The sequence below is a fragment of the Sorex araneus genome, chromosome 2 (assembly GCF_027595985.1).
Source record: "Sorex araneus isolate mSorAra2 chromosome 2, mSorAra2.pri, whole genome shotgun sequence".
In the NCBI taxonomy this organism is placed as follows: Eukaryota; Metazoa; Chordata; class Mammalia; order Eulipotyphla; family Soricidae; genus Sorex; species Sorex araneus.
Window position 1 is genome coordinate 85,199,218 of NC_073303.1, and position 14,741 is coordinate 85,213,958.

Genomic DNA, 14,741 nt, shown 5'->3' on the forward strand with positions numbered 1-14,741 from the left:
TACATTCTCAGACAAACATTACACAACAATGGAGATATATCCTCAGAAATACATCCTTAGGTGAATTTGTTGTCATATAAACAGCACAGAGCACAATTAAACAAATACAAAGAATTGGGCCTAGTATATCCCTAAACTAGATGGTATTAACTGTTAGGACCACCATCATATATGTGGTCTATCACCAAGCAAGATGTAAAATAATGTATATATATGTAATTAAGCAGCAAAGCACTGAAGAATCATGAATGATGCTGAGGTAAAATATTTAAAGAACTAAAACACTACTGACTTTGTAATGTAAAGTGAGAAGAACAAATGCCAGGTTTCAAATGGTTATTTCTGAAATGTGTGTAATTTACATTTGATTATTTTTACTTAATTATCAATTCAATTTTTTTTTTATTTTTTTGGGGGGGCGGTCCACACCCGGTGATGCACAGAAGTGAATCCTGGCTCATGCACTCAGGAATTATTCCTGGCGGTGCTCAGGGGAACCATACGGGATGCTGGGAATCGAACCCGGGTCGGCCAAGTGCAAGGCAAATGCCCTACCCACTGTGCTATCACTCCAGCCCCATATTCAATATTTTTTAAATAATTAGTTTGCTTTTTTTTTCTGGAGCCACATTCAGCTAAGTACAGAACTTACTCCTGGTTGTGCTCAGAAGTACTACTATATGTGGTGTTGGGATTCAAATCAGAATTGACTGCATACAAAGCAAGCACCTTAACCCTTGTGCTCTCTCTCCAACACTAAAAAGAGATTGTCTAATTACATATATGTATATATATATTTATATGTATACATAAAATGAATCCTCCAAGAGTGGAATTTTTTTGAGAGTATATTACAGATTAAAGCAGGACAGGGTGGGAGAACTTATTGTTCTTTCCTTTGGGGAATCTAAAGAACTTTTAGTTGCAACATAGAAACTATTCTCACTCTAAAATAAAACTTCTGCAAACCCTCCAATAACAATTTATGAGGCTTCCAAGTTAGGTGAGTAATTTCTGTAAACACGTTGTAACAATTTTAGATGAGACTCTCTGCTACTGTGCACGCTTCTATGGCCTCTTCAGCAACACTGAATGTGAAGGAGGCTTCTCCAGGGCCCTCAGGATTATGACTACACCACACATCTGGATTCACGGTTGCTGATGCTCTTGGGGTTCATTACCCTCTGTGCTAAATGACCTCAGTCATGGGCTTTCTAGTTGCAGCAGTAAAAATTTATGTTATTTGTTTTTCTTCCCTGGATGACAGCTGTAATTTCTTGACATAGTCTATATGCTAATGTGGATTAACACTGCAATGAAATTGTTATTAGAGACTTCTAATATGAGATGATCATGAAGGCCACATGACCACAAAATACGTGTGAAATGAGAATTACCAGGCTCTAGAGGGAAAGTAAGAGGATTCCCTTAAGAATAAACTGCATAAAGTTTAAGCAGCAATTTTGGAGCGCTAATTTGATGCCGAATAGTCTGTATTTTATGAGCTACAATTGCTCTATGACTAAATTCCACACACTAGTGTGCTACTGAATTGCTTAGCTCCAGTATTTTCCAAGAACAATTCTATTTATTGAATTTCCAATTAGCAGCTTTGGATTTTTGATGAAAAGAGTATAAGAAGATAGTACACCAAGTAAGTTCTTACCATAAATAACAAAAGACACAGGAGCACCTAGACACAGGAGTCAATTCCATCTTTTCCGTGAATCACACTGTACACTGGAAACATTTAACTACTCACAATGAGAGACGTTACTGGTGCCTGCTCGAAAAATCGATGAGCAACGGGATGACAGTGACAATGACAGTGACAGTGACTGTACTAGAAATTAATTAACTAACTTTGGGGGTCCATTACTGGGAAGACCTCTGGATAGTTGGCAGCATTGGGGTTTTTTTTTAAATTTTGGGGCCACACCTAGCAGTGTTGAGGCCTCACTCCTTACTCTGCACTCAGAGATCACTGCTGGTGGGGCTTGAGGAATCATATGGAGTGTTGGGGAGCAAACCCAGGCAGCCATGCTCACGGCAAATGCCCTATGAACTATGCTATTGCTCCAACCCCAGAGATGGAAATTTTCACCATGACCAGTTTCCCAAATTCTTAATCTATATGGGTGGGTCAAGGGTAGCACCTTAGATGGGTTTGTAATCTGGTCTGGCAATGCAGACGGCAGAGTGCACTGTCTGGAACTGTGGAAGCTTTCACTGTCAGCCTGTAGAAAAAACTGTCTGAAAATGAAGCTACTGCAAAGAAAAGTGGAACTGAGAGATGGACAAAATAGGACCATCTGAATTCTCATGACAATTTTTCTACTTCAGTTCGGGTCAAACTGACCCAAGAAGACAGAGTGAGTAGCTCTTTTTTTTTTTCTGTTATATAAATGCAGCTTCCCATTTTTGTTTTGCTTGAGCTAGATCATTTTCATGTGCCGTTTTTTCAAGGAGTTCTTAATGATTTTTGACAATGTGTATTGTTTTAATATATATGAGAATATATTAGATATGCATTTTATGTATTAAATATATCTTATATATTAAATATATATATTCCCAGTGAATGTGGAAAGTGCAGAAAAATATTTTTTCAGGGTTGCACTGATAGTATAGCACATAGGGCACTTATCAACCAGGAGTGAACTGTGAGCTCAGAACCAGCAGTAAACCCTGTGCGTTGCCGGATGTGGTCCCCCACTTAACCCCTCAAAATAAAGAAAAATAAAAAATATTTCACACAGATTCTTTCACAAGGACCCTTCAGAAAACTTAATTTTCTGTGATGTTTCCACATTGACAGGATTAAAATCTAATAATAATGCATATAGCTATTTGTATAATAATGCAATATAGCTATATTGAATATAATATAAATAATATATTCAAAGCAGACTTCTTGTATGGCCATATCATACTTCATTTTATAGTAATGAGATTAGAGATGTCTCTATTTTTTTTGAGAACTTATAAATATTAGCCTTAAAATCAACAATGCACAAAAGTTAGTTCTGTGATATTGGTTTTTCCATGGTTATGTGAAAACCTCTAATACAGTCCTCTCCTGAAAAATCATGTCTTGTTGAACAAAAATATAAGCTGGAATATTTATTAATATTTATTTCACTACTCTGTTGATTCTCTTTCCTACGTCATCCCCTATAATCTATAATCCTCTGCTCTCTCCCACCTATAATCTGTAGAATATGTGCCTTGATAGAATGATCTCTGTCCCTTTCTCTCCTCCCTCTTCACATCAGCACTGTCCCCTGCTGCACTAAAGTCTCCTTCTTTCTTAAAAAATAATTATTGAATCATCATAAGATACAGTTACAAGCTTTCATGTTTGAGTTTCAATCATACAATGATTAAACACCCATCCCTCCACCAGTGCACAATCTCTACCATCTAAGTTCCCAGTATACCCCCCTTTCCCACCCTCCCCCTGCCTCTATGGCAGACAATTTCCCCCAAACTCTCTTAGATACTGAGACGCCATCATGTTTGGTCCTTTTTCTACTTTCAGTATACATCTCCCATCCTGAGCGATTTCTCCAACCATCATTGACTTAGCGATTCCTTCTCTATTCCAGCTGCCTTCTCACCCAGCTCATGAGACAGACTTCCAACTATGGGGCAACATTCCTGGCCTTCATATCTACTGTATTTCGGTGTCAGTCTCATATTATTTTATATTCCACAAATGAGTGCAGTCATTCTGTCTGTCCCTCTCTTTCTGATTCATTTAACTTAGCATGACACTCTCCATGACCATCCACTTTAAAGTCTTCTTCCTTAAAGCCCCCTCAATTTCCAGCACACTGGATCCCCTAAAAGTCTTAGAATTTCCTATATCGACCTCCTCTTTTTCCTCTGTGGGAGCCTTTTCATCTAACTTGTTCAACTGTTTTTCCCCCCACTGGATTTCTTTCCTGAGTCATTGTTCCATTCCCACTGATGGAACAATATAGTTTTCCTCTGAGTGATCTTTTCTTTGATTTTAAAAGCCACCAACCCCAAAGATTCAGCCAAGACCTTCCATCTTGGCTCAGACTTAATTCCCATCTTCAAAATAACCCAGAGGATCTTAAACTCAACATATATAATACTCCAGTATTGTTCATTATATCCCCACACCTGCCCCCACCTAGCTACATGATCTCATTGATTGGCACCATCCAGTCTTAACCTTAATTATGTACGTGAGCTTAATGCCTCCTTTACCACTTCTGTTCCCAAGTGTCCAAGCACCAAGAATTACTTTGTTGCACTTCCTCTGTGGTTATCAGATTTATTCTATCACTCTAAGTTTAGTCTCCTAGTTTCTTACTTTGAATAATTGCAGTTGCCTTTCTGACTTTGAATCTTCTCTCCTTACACAACTCAAATCCATCCCTTATAAATTATTAATCTGCATTTCCTTCCCACTCCAATCTGTTCAGTGGCTGCCAATATCTATAGGAAGCAACTTAGACTGCCATGGGGCACACAAGCTCTTCTCCTGACCCTAGTGCACTCCAGAAATATTTCATTTGTTGTCTCCAACTAAATGACTTTACTCTTTTTATCCTGAAATTTCTTTCGTTCTACGTTTACTTTTCTATTCCACACTAATTTGCTAGTATCAGTTGAGATGTGGTCCTGTCCAGGGTACCATTCATATCTCATTCAGTCTGCATTGGGATCTTATTAGCTGGCTGCATATGTCCCTTTCTGAGTATACAACACTGTTTTCCATCACTTGTGTATAGGTTTGCCTTTGTTTTGAACCGTGACCTCTGGAGAGAAGGCACTATATTTGTTTACTTTTGAGACTGAATTAAAGTATATGGTTAGCAATTGTTTCTTGAATGAATGAATCAGAGCATTGACTAGGTCTATAATGCACAAAACTCTAACATAACCATTTATCAAAAGTTTGTCAGAGATAGATCTATCTAATTAGAACTGTTTAAAAGGGGCATATTGTCTGCCATCAAAATCACCAGAGTGTCATTAGGCCTAATTATCTTTCTGAGTTTAATTGATACTTAATAAGGTAGAGTATTAAAGAAAAATATTATTTCTCTATTATTGCCATAATAACATATTGAACTATAGCAAATTAAAACTATAGTTTTGTGGCTATTTGAAAATATGAACATTAATCTAGAAAAAAAGTATCTTTTCAAGCATACCTGTGATATTTAGAAAACATGAACTGAGGGCTTTCTGGGAAGACTACAGATATTTTTTTCCCTGCCATTTGTTTCCATCTAATTATTTAACACATGGAAACTATAAAGATTAATAAAATATACTGCAGATGCTACTGCTGGTTAAGACAGCTAGGTGACAACTAAAAGAATCACTCTATGAATAGAAATAAAGAAAGCATCTCAGGGACCACAACTTGAATCAGTGACACCAGTCTTGACCTGTCATTAATAGAAGTGAACAGGGAAAGGGTGTTCCCTTGCTCAGGGCCAGTGAACAGGTTGCGGAAGGCTAAGATTCAGTGATCCAAATTTAGGGAGCTTCAAACCATGAAGAGCAATTTCATTTATAACTGTGCATCAGAATCCCTGGAACCCATGAGTCTAGGCTGGCTTCTTCATCCCAGGCACTTTTCACATAATTATTTAGTTTCTGCCATAAGCCTGAAGGTGAGACTATTAAAACACCCTATTTTAAAGATGAAACAAAAAACTAGAGAGAAAAATGAGTTGCCTGAAGTTCTGTAAGTGGCAAAACAGGATTAAAGCCTAGACCATCAAACTCGTCACCACACCAAAGTGGGGTTCTACTGGCAATGTCAGTATCACCTGGAAGCATTTTCCAAGAGTAGAGTTACAGATGTAGCTTCAGATCATCTGAACACACTGGGAGTGTGTTCAGCTAGGTGGCTTGTCAGAAGCCCTGTTGCCAGGAAGCCTGATACATTTAAAAGTACTGCGTATATTATATATCATATCAACTCAAATATAATCCTGTGAAACCCTTGAAATATACAAATTATAATTTAGTAGGCCTAGAGTAGGATTCGAGATCTTGTTTTTCTAACCAACTCTTGATGACGCTAATATTAATCATTTGTGGAATAATTGTGGAATAATTTATTTTGTAAATTAATTATAAAGTTGTAAAGTTCTAGAATGCAGATTTTAGGAAGCTGGGTCAGTTTTGTTTTCTGCTGTAATCCTGAGAGGGATTTTGGTTTCAATAAGCACATCATGAGTCAGGAGATCTATAGATTTGAATTATGGACTATTCATTTGGAGGTGTAGTGGTAAATCTATTATTAACTGACAATGTACCTGCTCCAACTGCTTATTCAAAGTCCTGATTACACCAACCATTTACCTTCAGAAACTGGCACCTTTCCTATTGCCTTGAGATATATACACACATACACACACATATATAGGTATATGTTATATATATACATTATACATAAGTATATACATATATCATATATTTGTATATATCACATAGATCATATATGTATGTGTATATCATATGTGAGTATATATCAGATATATCATGTGCGTATGTGTATATATAATGTTTGGGCCCATACCTGACAGTGCTCTTTGTACTCAGAGATCACTCCTACCAGTGTTCAAGAGAATGTATGGGGTGATAAGGACTGAATAGGGGCAGCCTCCTGCAAGGCAAGTGTCCTTAACCTCTTGCATATATACATCATAGAGCCAACAGTATTTTAAGTATGGGAAGCAAATCACAATAATCAAGCTTAGAAAGGTGCCTATTAGGGAGGCAAGATGGAGGGGAGGTAACCTAGGGACAGTGGTAGAAGGAAATTGATATTGGTGGTGGGTTTGGTGTTGAAATAGTGTGTGTCCCTAGATCTATTACAAACAACTTTATAAATCATGGTGCCTAAATAAGAAAATTAATTTTAACTTTCACATAATTTTTGATTTAAATAGTTTTCCCTATGACCAATAAAATGAAAAATTACACTCTTGATCCTGGAAGGATGTAATTGAAAATGAGTTGTTTCAAGATAGCAGTGAAAAAGAATATATTTTTGGAGAACATGAAAAGATTTTAAAAATGATTGTTTTGTTGGATCAATACTGATGATAGTGACACTATTCTATCAATAAGGAAAAAAAAAACAAAAGAAATGAACAGAAGCTTTATCAAAAGTGAAATACAAACGGCCAAAAGGCACATGAAAAAATTCTCTACATCACTAATCATAAGGGAGATGCAAATCAAAACAATGAAATATCATCTCAAACCACAGAGAAAGGCACACATTTGAAAGAACAAAAGCAACCTGTTGGTGTAGATGTGGGGAGAAAGGGACGCTCTTTCACTGTTGGTGGGAATGCTGACTGGTCCAGTCTTTTTGGAAAACAATATGGGCATTCCTTCAAAAACTAGAAATTGATTTTTCATATGACCACTGCAATACCACTTCTGGGAATATATCCCAAGGGTGCAAAAAAACGCAGTAGAAATGACATCTGCACCTGTATGTTTATTGCAGCACCTCTCACAGTAGCCAGAATCTGGAAACAACCCAAGTGTCTGAAAACAGACGACTCGTTAAAGAAACTTTGGTACATCTACACAATGGAGTATTATGCAGCTGTTAGGAAAGATGAAGTCATGAAATTTGCTTATAAGTGGATGGTCACAGAGCATATCATGCCAAGTGAAATGAGTCAGAAAGAGAGGGACAGACATAGAATGATTGCACTCATCTGTGGAATATAAAATAGCATAATATGATACTGACACTCAAGGACAGTAGAAACAAGAGCCAGGAATATTGCTCCATAGTTGGAAGCCTTCCTCATGAACTGGGGGAGAAGGAAGCTGGAATAGAGAAGGGATCCCTAAAACAATGATGGTTGGAGAAATAGTTTGGGATGGAAGATGTGTGCTGAAAGTAGATAAAGGACCAAATGTGATAGCCTCTCGGTATCTATATTGCAAACCATAATGCTCCAAAGTAGATAGTATGGGGAAAATTGTCTGTCATAGAGACAGGGGGAGGGTTGGAAAGGGGGGGTAATACTAGAGACATTGTTGGTAGAAAATGTGCATTGGTGGAGGGATGGGTGTTTGATCATTGTATGACTAAAACTCAAATATGAAAGTTTTGTAACTATCTCATGTTGATTCAATTAAAAAATTATAAAAAAGAGCAATTGGGCAATTACAAATTGGTTTGGTTAATGCATACATTTTATGCAAACTATTGAGGCTATGAAAAATAAACATGTCACACTATGAATTTGTTAAAAGTTAGTTGTGAAGTGGTACTTTCTTTGAGTGAAAGTTTTTTTGACACCTGTCTATGTTTGCACATTCTCTTATAAAAACAGCTTTTTAATGGGAAGTGTTCCTTCATAAATTATTGCCTGAAGAAAGCAATAAAAACTGTTTTCTCTGTTCAACTGGAAATGCTAGAAAGCAAACTGTTTGTTACTGCAAAACTTGTGATTATCAAGGAGATTTACACTTTGCTAATTGCTTTCAAAGTATCACACTTGTAAAAATTATAATTTATAAATTTTTAACTTACAAATCTAAAAATTGATAAACATGCATTAATAAACTTCCATTTATACTATGTTCATAGTATAATGATAAAGCAACAGTAAAATAGAATTTTAAATTTCTATTTATTTTTTTAAACTTTGAATAAATCATGTATCACATAGCCATATAAAAGACAAACATATTTGAGTGACTTTAACTAAGAAAACTTTTGTGTGCAAAGGGAATGTAATGAAATTTCTTTCCCATTAAACTTACTTGAAACTATTAGGAGTTTGAATTCAAGTTGACATGAGTATTACAAACCATTTTTAACTTCAGCGAAGTCACAAAGTAAACCGTGAAGGAAGAATTAATGAATTATTAAAGTGCCTGCTTTTAATCAAGTGGAAATCATAGGAGCACATAATTGAGGGGGGAAAAGAGTGTTGCTTCAAATTTCTTCTGGTGAGTGACTAGTGAGTCATTTTCTTTAAGGACTGAAAAATAAATTGTAAATAGCCTATATAGACTACAAGGTTCTACTTCTTCCTAAGTAAACCGCCTTAGCCCTTTAAGTATCAGGTTGGTTGAACATTGATAAATGCCACGTACTGATTGTAATAGTTGGGCCGCAGTGATTTACAAGAAAATTTTTCAAAAAATTGATTTTGGAAACATTACAAAACTCAAGAGCAAGACTTCAGTGAGTTGTTGATTCTGCCAAAATTCCCCCATAGAATTGAAAAAAATGCTGTGTTATATGAAAATGGTGTCATAAATGCTATTTTAAGTTTGGTTAGAAATTAAGCAACTTGTAATGAACAATATTACAATAACTTTTAATGATCCTACTGACCACATTGGAGAAATCAAAAGACAACATGAGAGTAAATGACTTCCAGTCATTCTCAAAATTAAAATTTTAACTGAAGTTCTTTCAACTGGTATTCATAGAATATTTATGTAACTAGGACATTCTAATGTTTCAAAGTGTTGCAGAATGAATACACTTTATCACAACAGACTGATAAAGAGAATCTTTTGAAGTAAAACTCTGACAATTCTTCCAAAGCAGCTCTCTAGATGATTTATAATTTGTAAATTTAACTTATGACATGTAAGGCCAAAGTTTTAAATGCATGTAATTCTTGATAATTATTGTTGAAGGCAGCATATAATTCTTTTTATTTTCATTGAGACTAATTTTAGGACAGTTGGAGAGGACACTATAGATAATTCCCGTATCATCTTTGGTCACAAACATGGGTACTCCCTCCATTAGCAACACCCAATACTAGAGTTGGGAGTTTATTGCAGTTGTGAATCTATATTTCTATATCATCCTCTCGCAAAGTTTATAACTTACATCACACTACTCAGAATGCTGTACCTTCCATGAGTCTGGAAAAAATGTACAATTGGAAGCACCCATCATTTTGATATGATACATCATCTGTGCTGTACTTATTCAGTCTTTCCCACATCCATTTCCAAGCCCTGGAAACGACTGAATTTATTGCCATTCCATAGTTTTATTCCTTCTAGAATGTTACTGAGTTGGAATCATATAGCCTTTCCAGATTATTCCACTTAGCAATATGCATTTAAGATTACTCCATGTCTTTTTATAATTCTATAGTTGATTTTTTTAACCTGAATATACACAACTCTGAGAGCCTGGCAAGCTACCCATGGCATATTTGATATGCCAAAAACAGTAATGATAGGTCTCATTCCTCTGACCCTGAAAACAGCCTCCAGTAATTGGGAAAGACGAGTAAGGAGTGGCTGCTAAAATCTCAGGGCTAGAGTAATAGAGACATCACTTGTGCCCGCTCAAGTAAATCCACAAACAACAGGATGACAGTGATTCAGTGAATAGTACTCCACTGCATGCTTGTAACAATTTATCTCTTTACTTACAACAGGACATCTCTACCACTTCAAAAATTTGGCAAACACATATAAAACCATTATAAAAACTTTTATGTATGTACAAGTTTTCAACTCTTTTGAGTTACTGTCACTATCATCCTGTTCATCGATTTGCTCAAGCGGGCACCAGTAATGTCTCCATTGTGAGACTTGTTGTTACTGTTTTTGGCATATCGAATACACCATGGGTAACTTGCCAGGCTCTGCCGTGTGGGTTTCTTGTTAATCTCTGTTTTAAAATCTGCTACAATTAGTTACCAAAGTTCTTTTTGAATTGGTGTCTTTAAGAGAACTAAGAATGCAGGTAATAAATTCAAAGGGCTGAAACTAGCTAATGTTGCATAGTATGATTTTAACTGAAAATTACCCTAAGTTCTCACTCTTCAAACAGTGGCCCAACCTCACATCTCTCTCTCTCTCTCTCTCTCTCTCTCTCTCTCTCTCTCTCTCTCTCTCCCCCTCTGTGTGTGTGTGTGTGTCTGTCTGTCTGTCTTTCTCTATATCTCTGTCTCTGAATCTGTCTCTATCTTGTGGTCAATAATACCCCCAGTTTTCCAGGGGATTGAGAAAGAGGCAATTCTATAAAAATTATATAAGCAGCTGAAATCCAGTTGTAATATTGTATGACTAAAATCCAATCATGAACAACCTTGTACCTGTATATCTCACAGTGATTCCATTTAAGATAAAATTAAACTTAAGACAACTGAAATCCAAACCAAGTGACAGAGCACAAAGATGGTCTGATTATTCTCTCTGGAAGGTTGCTTTCACGCATGCTCCAAAAGACAGGACAGCAAAGATCACAAGTTCCTTTCACTAGAACATAAGAATTCTCTCTGATCTTTCTCATGCCCAGCACTTATGCTCTGACTGAACTTTTGAGGCCTCTCTGAGGTAAACAGAAAGAAGGAAGAGCAGTCATTTCTTTTCCCATGAGCTACCTTCACCCATTGTCTTGAACTGTTGCTGTCACTGTCACTCCTTTGATCATCAATTTGCTTGTGTGGGCACCAGTATCGTCTCCATCGTGAGACTTGTTGTTATTGTTTTTGGCATATCGGAATTGCCACAGGTAGCTTGAACTGTCATGACTTTAAAAAGAGTTCTGTGTGGGCCACCGCGTGTATGAGTCTACCTACGGAGTATGATTTCTTCTTAGCATCAATGACGGGGTATGATTTCTCTAAATAACAGGAAGGGTTAATTTCCATTCTGAAAATGAAAAAAATCCCAGAAAAATAGGGAGTCACTGATAGAGTCAATGTGTGTCCCTGGATGGTGCTTTCAATGTCTCCAAAGTCTGAGAGAAGACAATCTGGACTGAGATGTTGACAATGACAGGCCAGAGCTGATTGCCTATTGTGGGGCAAAAGCAGATCTATGTGCAGTGGCCCAGGGACTACTTCACAGTTGCCAAGGCAACAAGCTTTTTTGATGGGGTACAGGAAGTGTTAACCTTGATGGAGGAGCCAAGTCCAGGTTCAGCTTGCCCTGGAACACTGACTTCCTTCTGATGGCAGTAAGTACCGATGTTTTAAAGGGCTTCTCAGTCTTCCTATTTCAGATAGTGTTTACTGGAAAACCACATCTAGGTCTAGACCCAGGAAGTCACAGTGCTTTTCCACAGTCAAAAGAGTTTCCCTCACTTTATGAAAGGAAAGAGGGGTAAAGGGACACATAGGCTGTGGCTTGGGGGGATGTTGGGAGGGTGGACCTTTGCTTTGCTCTGACCATGGCTTCCTGAATCCCCATCTCTCCCCTAGAAATGTTAGTCCTTCATTATCTGGAGCATTAGGACATTTAGGACTTTATCTTGGATATCAGTATGTGACAAGTGAAGGTCTAAGTGGGCTCACTTTGCTCCCCGCCCCAAATGGCTATACAATATTTCTTCTGGAAATTGTCTAGCCTCTTAATATATAGTTTTCCCTTTTAAGATATATTCATGGGGTCAGGGAGGTAACTCAGACACAAGGTCACATTCCTGCTGGTATGTGAACCAAAGTTCCATTCCCAGTAACACATGGAACAAGAGAACATCTAACTGTGGCCTTGGCGGTCCCTGAAGACCTCCAGGGTGACTTTGTTGGCTCCCAGCACCAATGGGTGGGATAAACAGTGTTGCATCACCAGCCCTAGCAATTAACTGCCTAGCCATTCTGTCTTAGTGTCTCCAAGAGTGGCCCCTGGGCCTCCTGTGCACTAGTTGGGAGGTTCCCCATCAAAAAAGAAAACCCCAAAAGCATATTCACATATGTTATCTTGGTAATGCACAGCAGTCTATCAATCATAATTGATAGCAGTCTATCTATCATAATATGTCAAAGAACATACTATCCAATCCATAAATATTTTTCAAACAGAAAATTGGAACACTATGTTGGATAAAGGAAATTTTCCTTTCTGATTCATAAAAAAAACACTTTTAAACACAGACTTTGTAGCATAGCTACTTATACATGTAATAAATTATAATTTTTTAAAAAGAATAAAATTCAGACTTGTACTGTGACAGTAAATCCTGGAAATATGGTGAGATCATCAAAGGGCATGAAATAAACTTTGCAGCTTAATAAATTTAAGAAAAAGCTCTAAAGAAGAGGTAATTCAGAGGATGAGATGAGAAGACAGTAGAAGAATTATAGCTAGAACATGGGTTGCCAAGTTAATTTAGCCTACTGCTCTTTTTCAGAAAATAAACAGCAACAACAACAATTTATCAATGCCCCTTAAGTGAACAAAGAGAAAATGTTTCCCAATTGTAGCCATGGCTACTACCATCCCCCATTTAGCTGGGTGCTATTACCCACATCAGGAAAAAATGATCTAGAAACTTTAAGTACAGAAAACACAGCTCTATGGGGAAAAGAAGATTCAGGCAAGGCACAATGTCCCATATCACATGGAAATGTAAAAGCAAAATTTTAAAATGTGCCCACATTACACTGAGTGATGTAATCCCAAGAGATAAAGTGGCATTCCCGGAAGAGTGCATACTTGCTACTCTACTAAAATGTCTACTCTGTTTTGCCTCCATTTGAAATAGAAAACTATTTCAATAAAATGAAAAATACGTTCAGTTAACATGTTATTCATTTAACATCAGAGGCCCACTGCATGTTGGTCATGTGCACTGTTCAAGTATAAATAAGGCATAGAGAAAGAATCAGACCTACCAATTACTAATAATAGGATGGTGATTGAAATGGGTTTTCTAGTTTTGCACTCTGAAAAGCATGAATCATAGCTGCTTGATATCAAAGTAGCAAATATCATTCTGTCTGCATAGGTGCATGCATTGCCATTTGTTCAGAGATGGTAACTCCCTTTAGTCAACCTTCCCAGAGAATTAAGAAAAGATGTAAATCTTATCTATGCTGCTTCTGAATCTCCCTGGACTATACCTCTACTTTTTCAGTATAACAATGTATGACCAGAAAGCTAAGCAATATTGCCTATGCTTGTTACCGTTCATAGAAATACTGGTACCTCAAGATAGAAGGGGTTCTAGACTAACTACCCTAAACTCCTTTCCCCAAGGTACTGAATATTGTCATACAAATAGGAAGTCGTGTTTTATGCATGCTTTGTTTGCAGTGAAGTGATGTTTAAAATTCTTCAGTGCAAACTAAATGCTAATGCAACACTTGGGAACACTGCATTCTGGGAAGTGAGAAGCCAGAGGGTCCACTTGGGGGAGGGAAAGATGCTTCTAGAAACCCTAAAGAGCCCCCCGTCACCTCTAAACAGGACATGCTCATAAAGCAGATGTTTTCTAGTTAAATTTTTGTAAACTCTCAGATGGATTAAGCTAAACATCTCTGAGCTTTATTCATAATTGCTACAGTAGGTAATTTGTGCCTGTGGTAACAGTAATTTAGAGTTATTAATGAAAATTAAGGCTAATTTTAAAAATTGAACTTTTTATCCTAGGCTGAGGTAAAAATACAAAATATCTTCAGATAACCTTATAATTTTCCTTTTCTATTCCAAACGACAAATATGACTTTTTTGGCAATACCAAAAATTGCATTGTACTATATAGTCTCAGACATTCATTGCACATACCTGCAGCCCTTCAATGGCCAGTTTGAGGATCGACGGGGTCAGTTTGGAAGCTTGTTTGAAGGAAAAATTACTCCAGTCTATAATTAAAATAAAACCATTGATCTGAAGCTCTGGATCTTCAATAAGGACTTCCAAAGACAGTAGGATGGCACGGAGGATGTCTGTGAAGGAGTTCCTATAGTCAGAGTAGAAAAGAGAGGTGAGGCATGAATATTAGC

The 14,741-nt window shown here is 37.0% G+C and overlaps 1 protein-coding gene across 1 annotated transcript in view; it reads right to left on the bottom strand.

The window, feature by feature from the left end:
* The window catches only part of CLVS1 (clavesin 1), a 193,894-nt gene that overhangs the window by 80,966 nt on the left and 98,187 nt on the right, over nt 1–14,741 (bottom strand). The window contains exon 3 of the mRNA XM_004602429.2: nt 14,524–14,698. Within this exon, the coding sequence (XP_004602486.1) occupies nt 14,524–14,698 (175 nt within the window). The remainder of the gene's footprint in view (nt 1–14,523; nt 14,699–14,741) is intronic.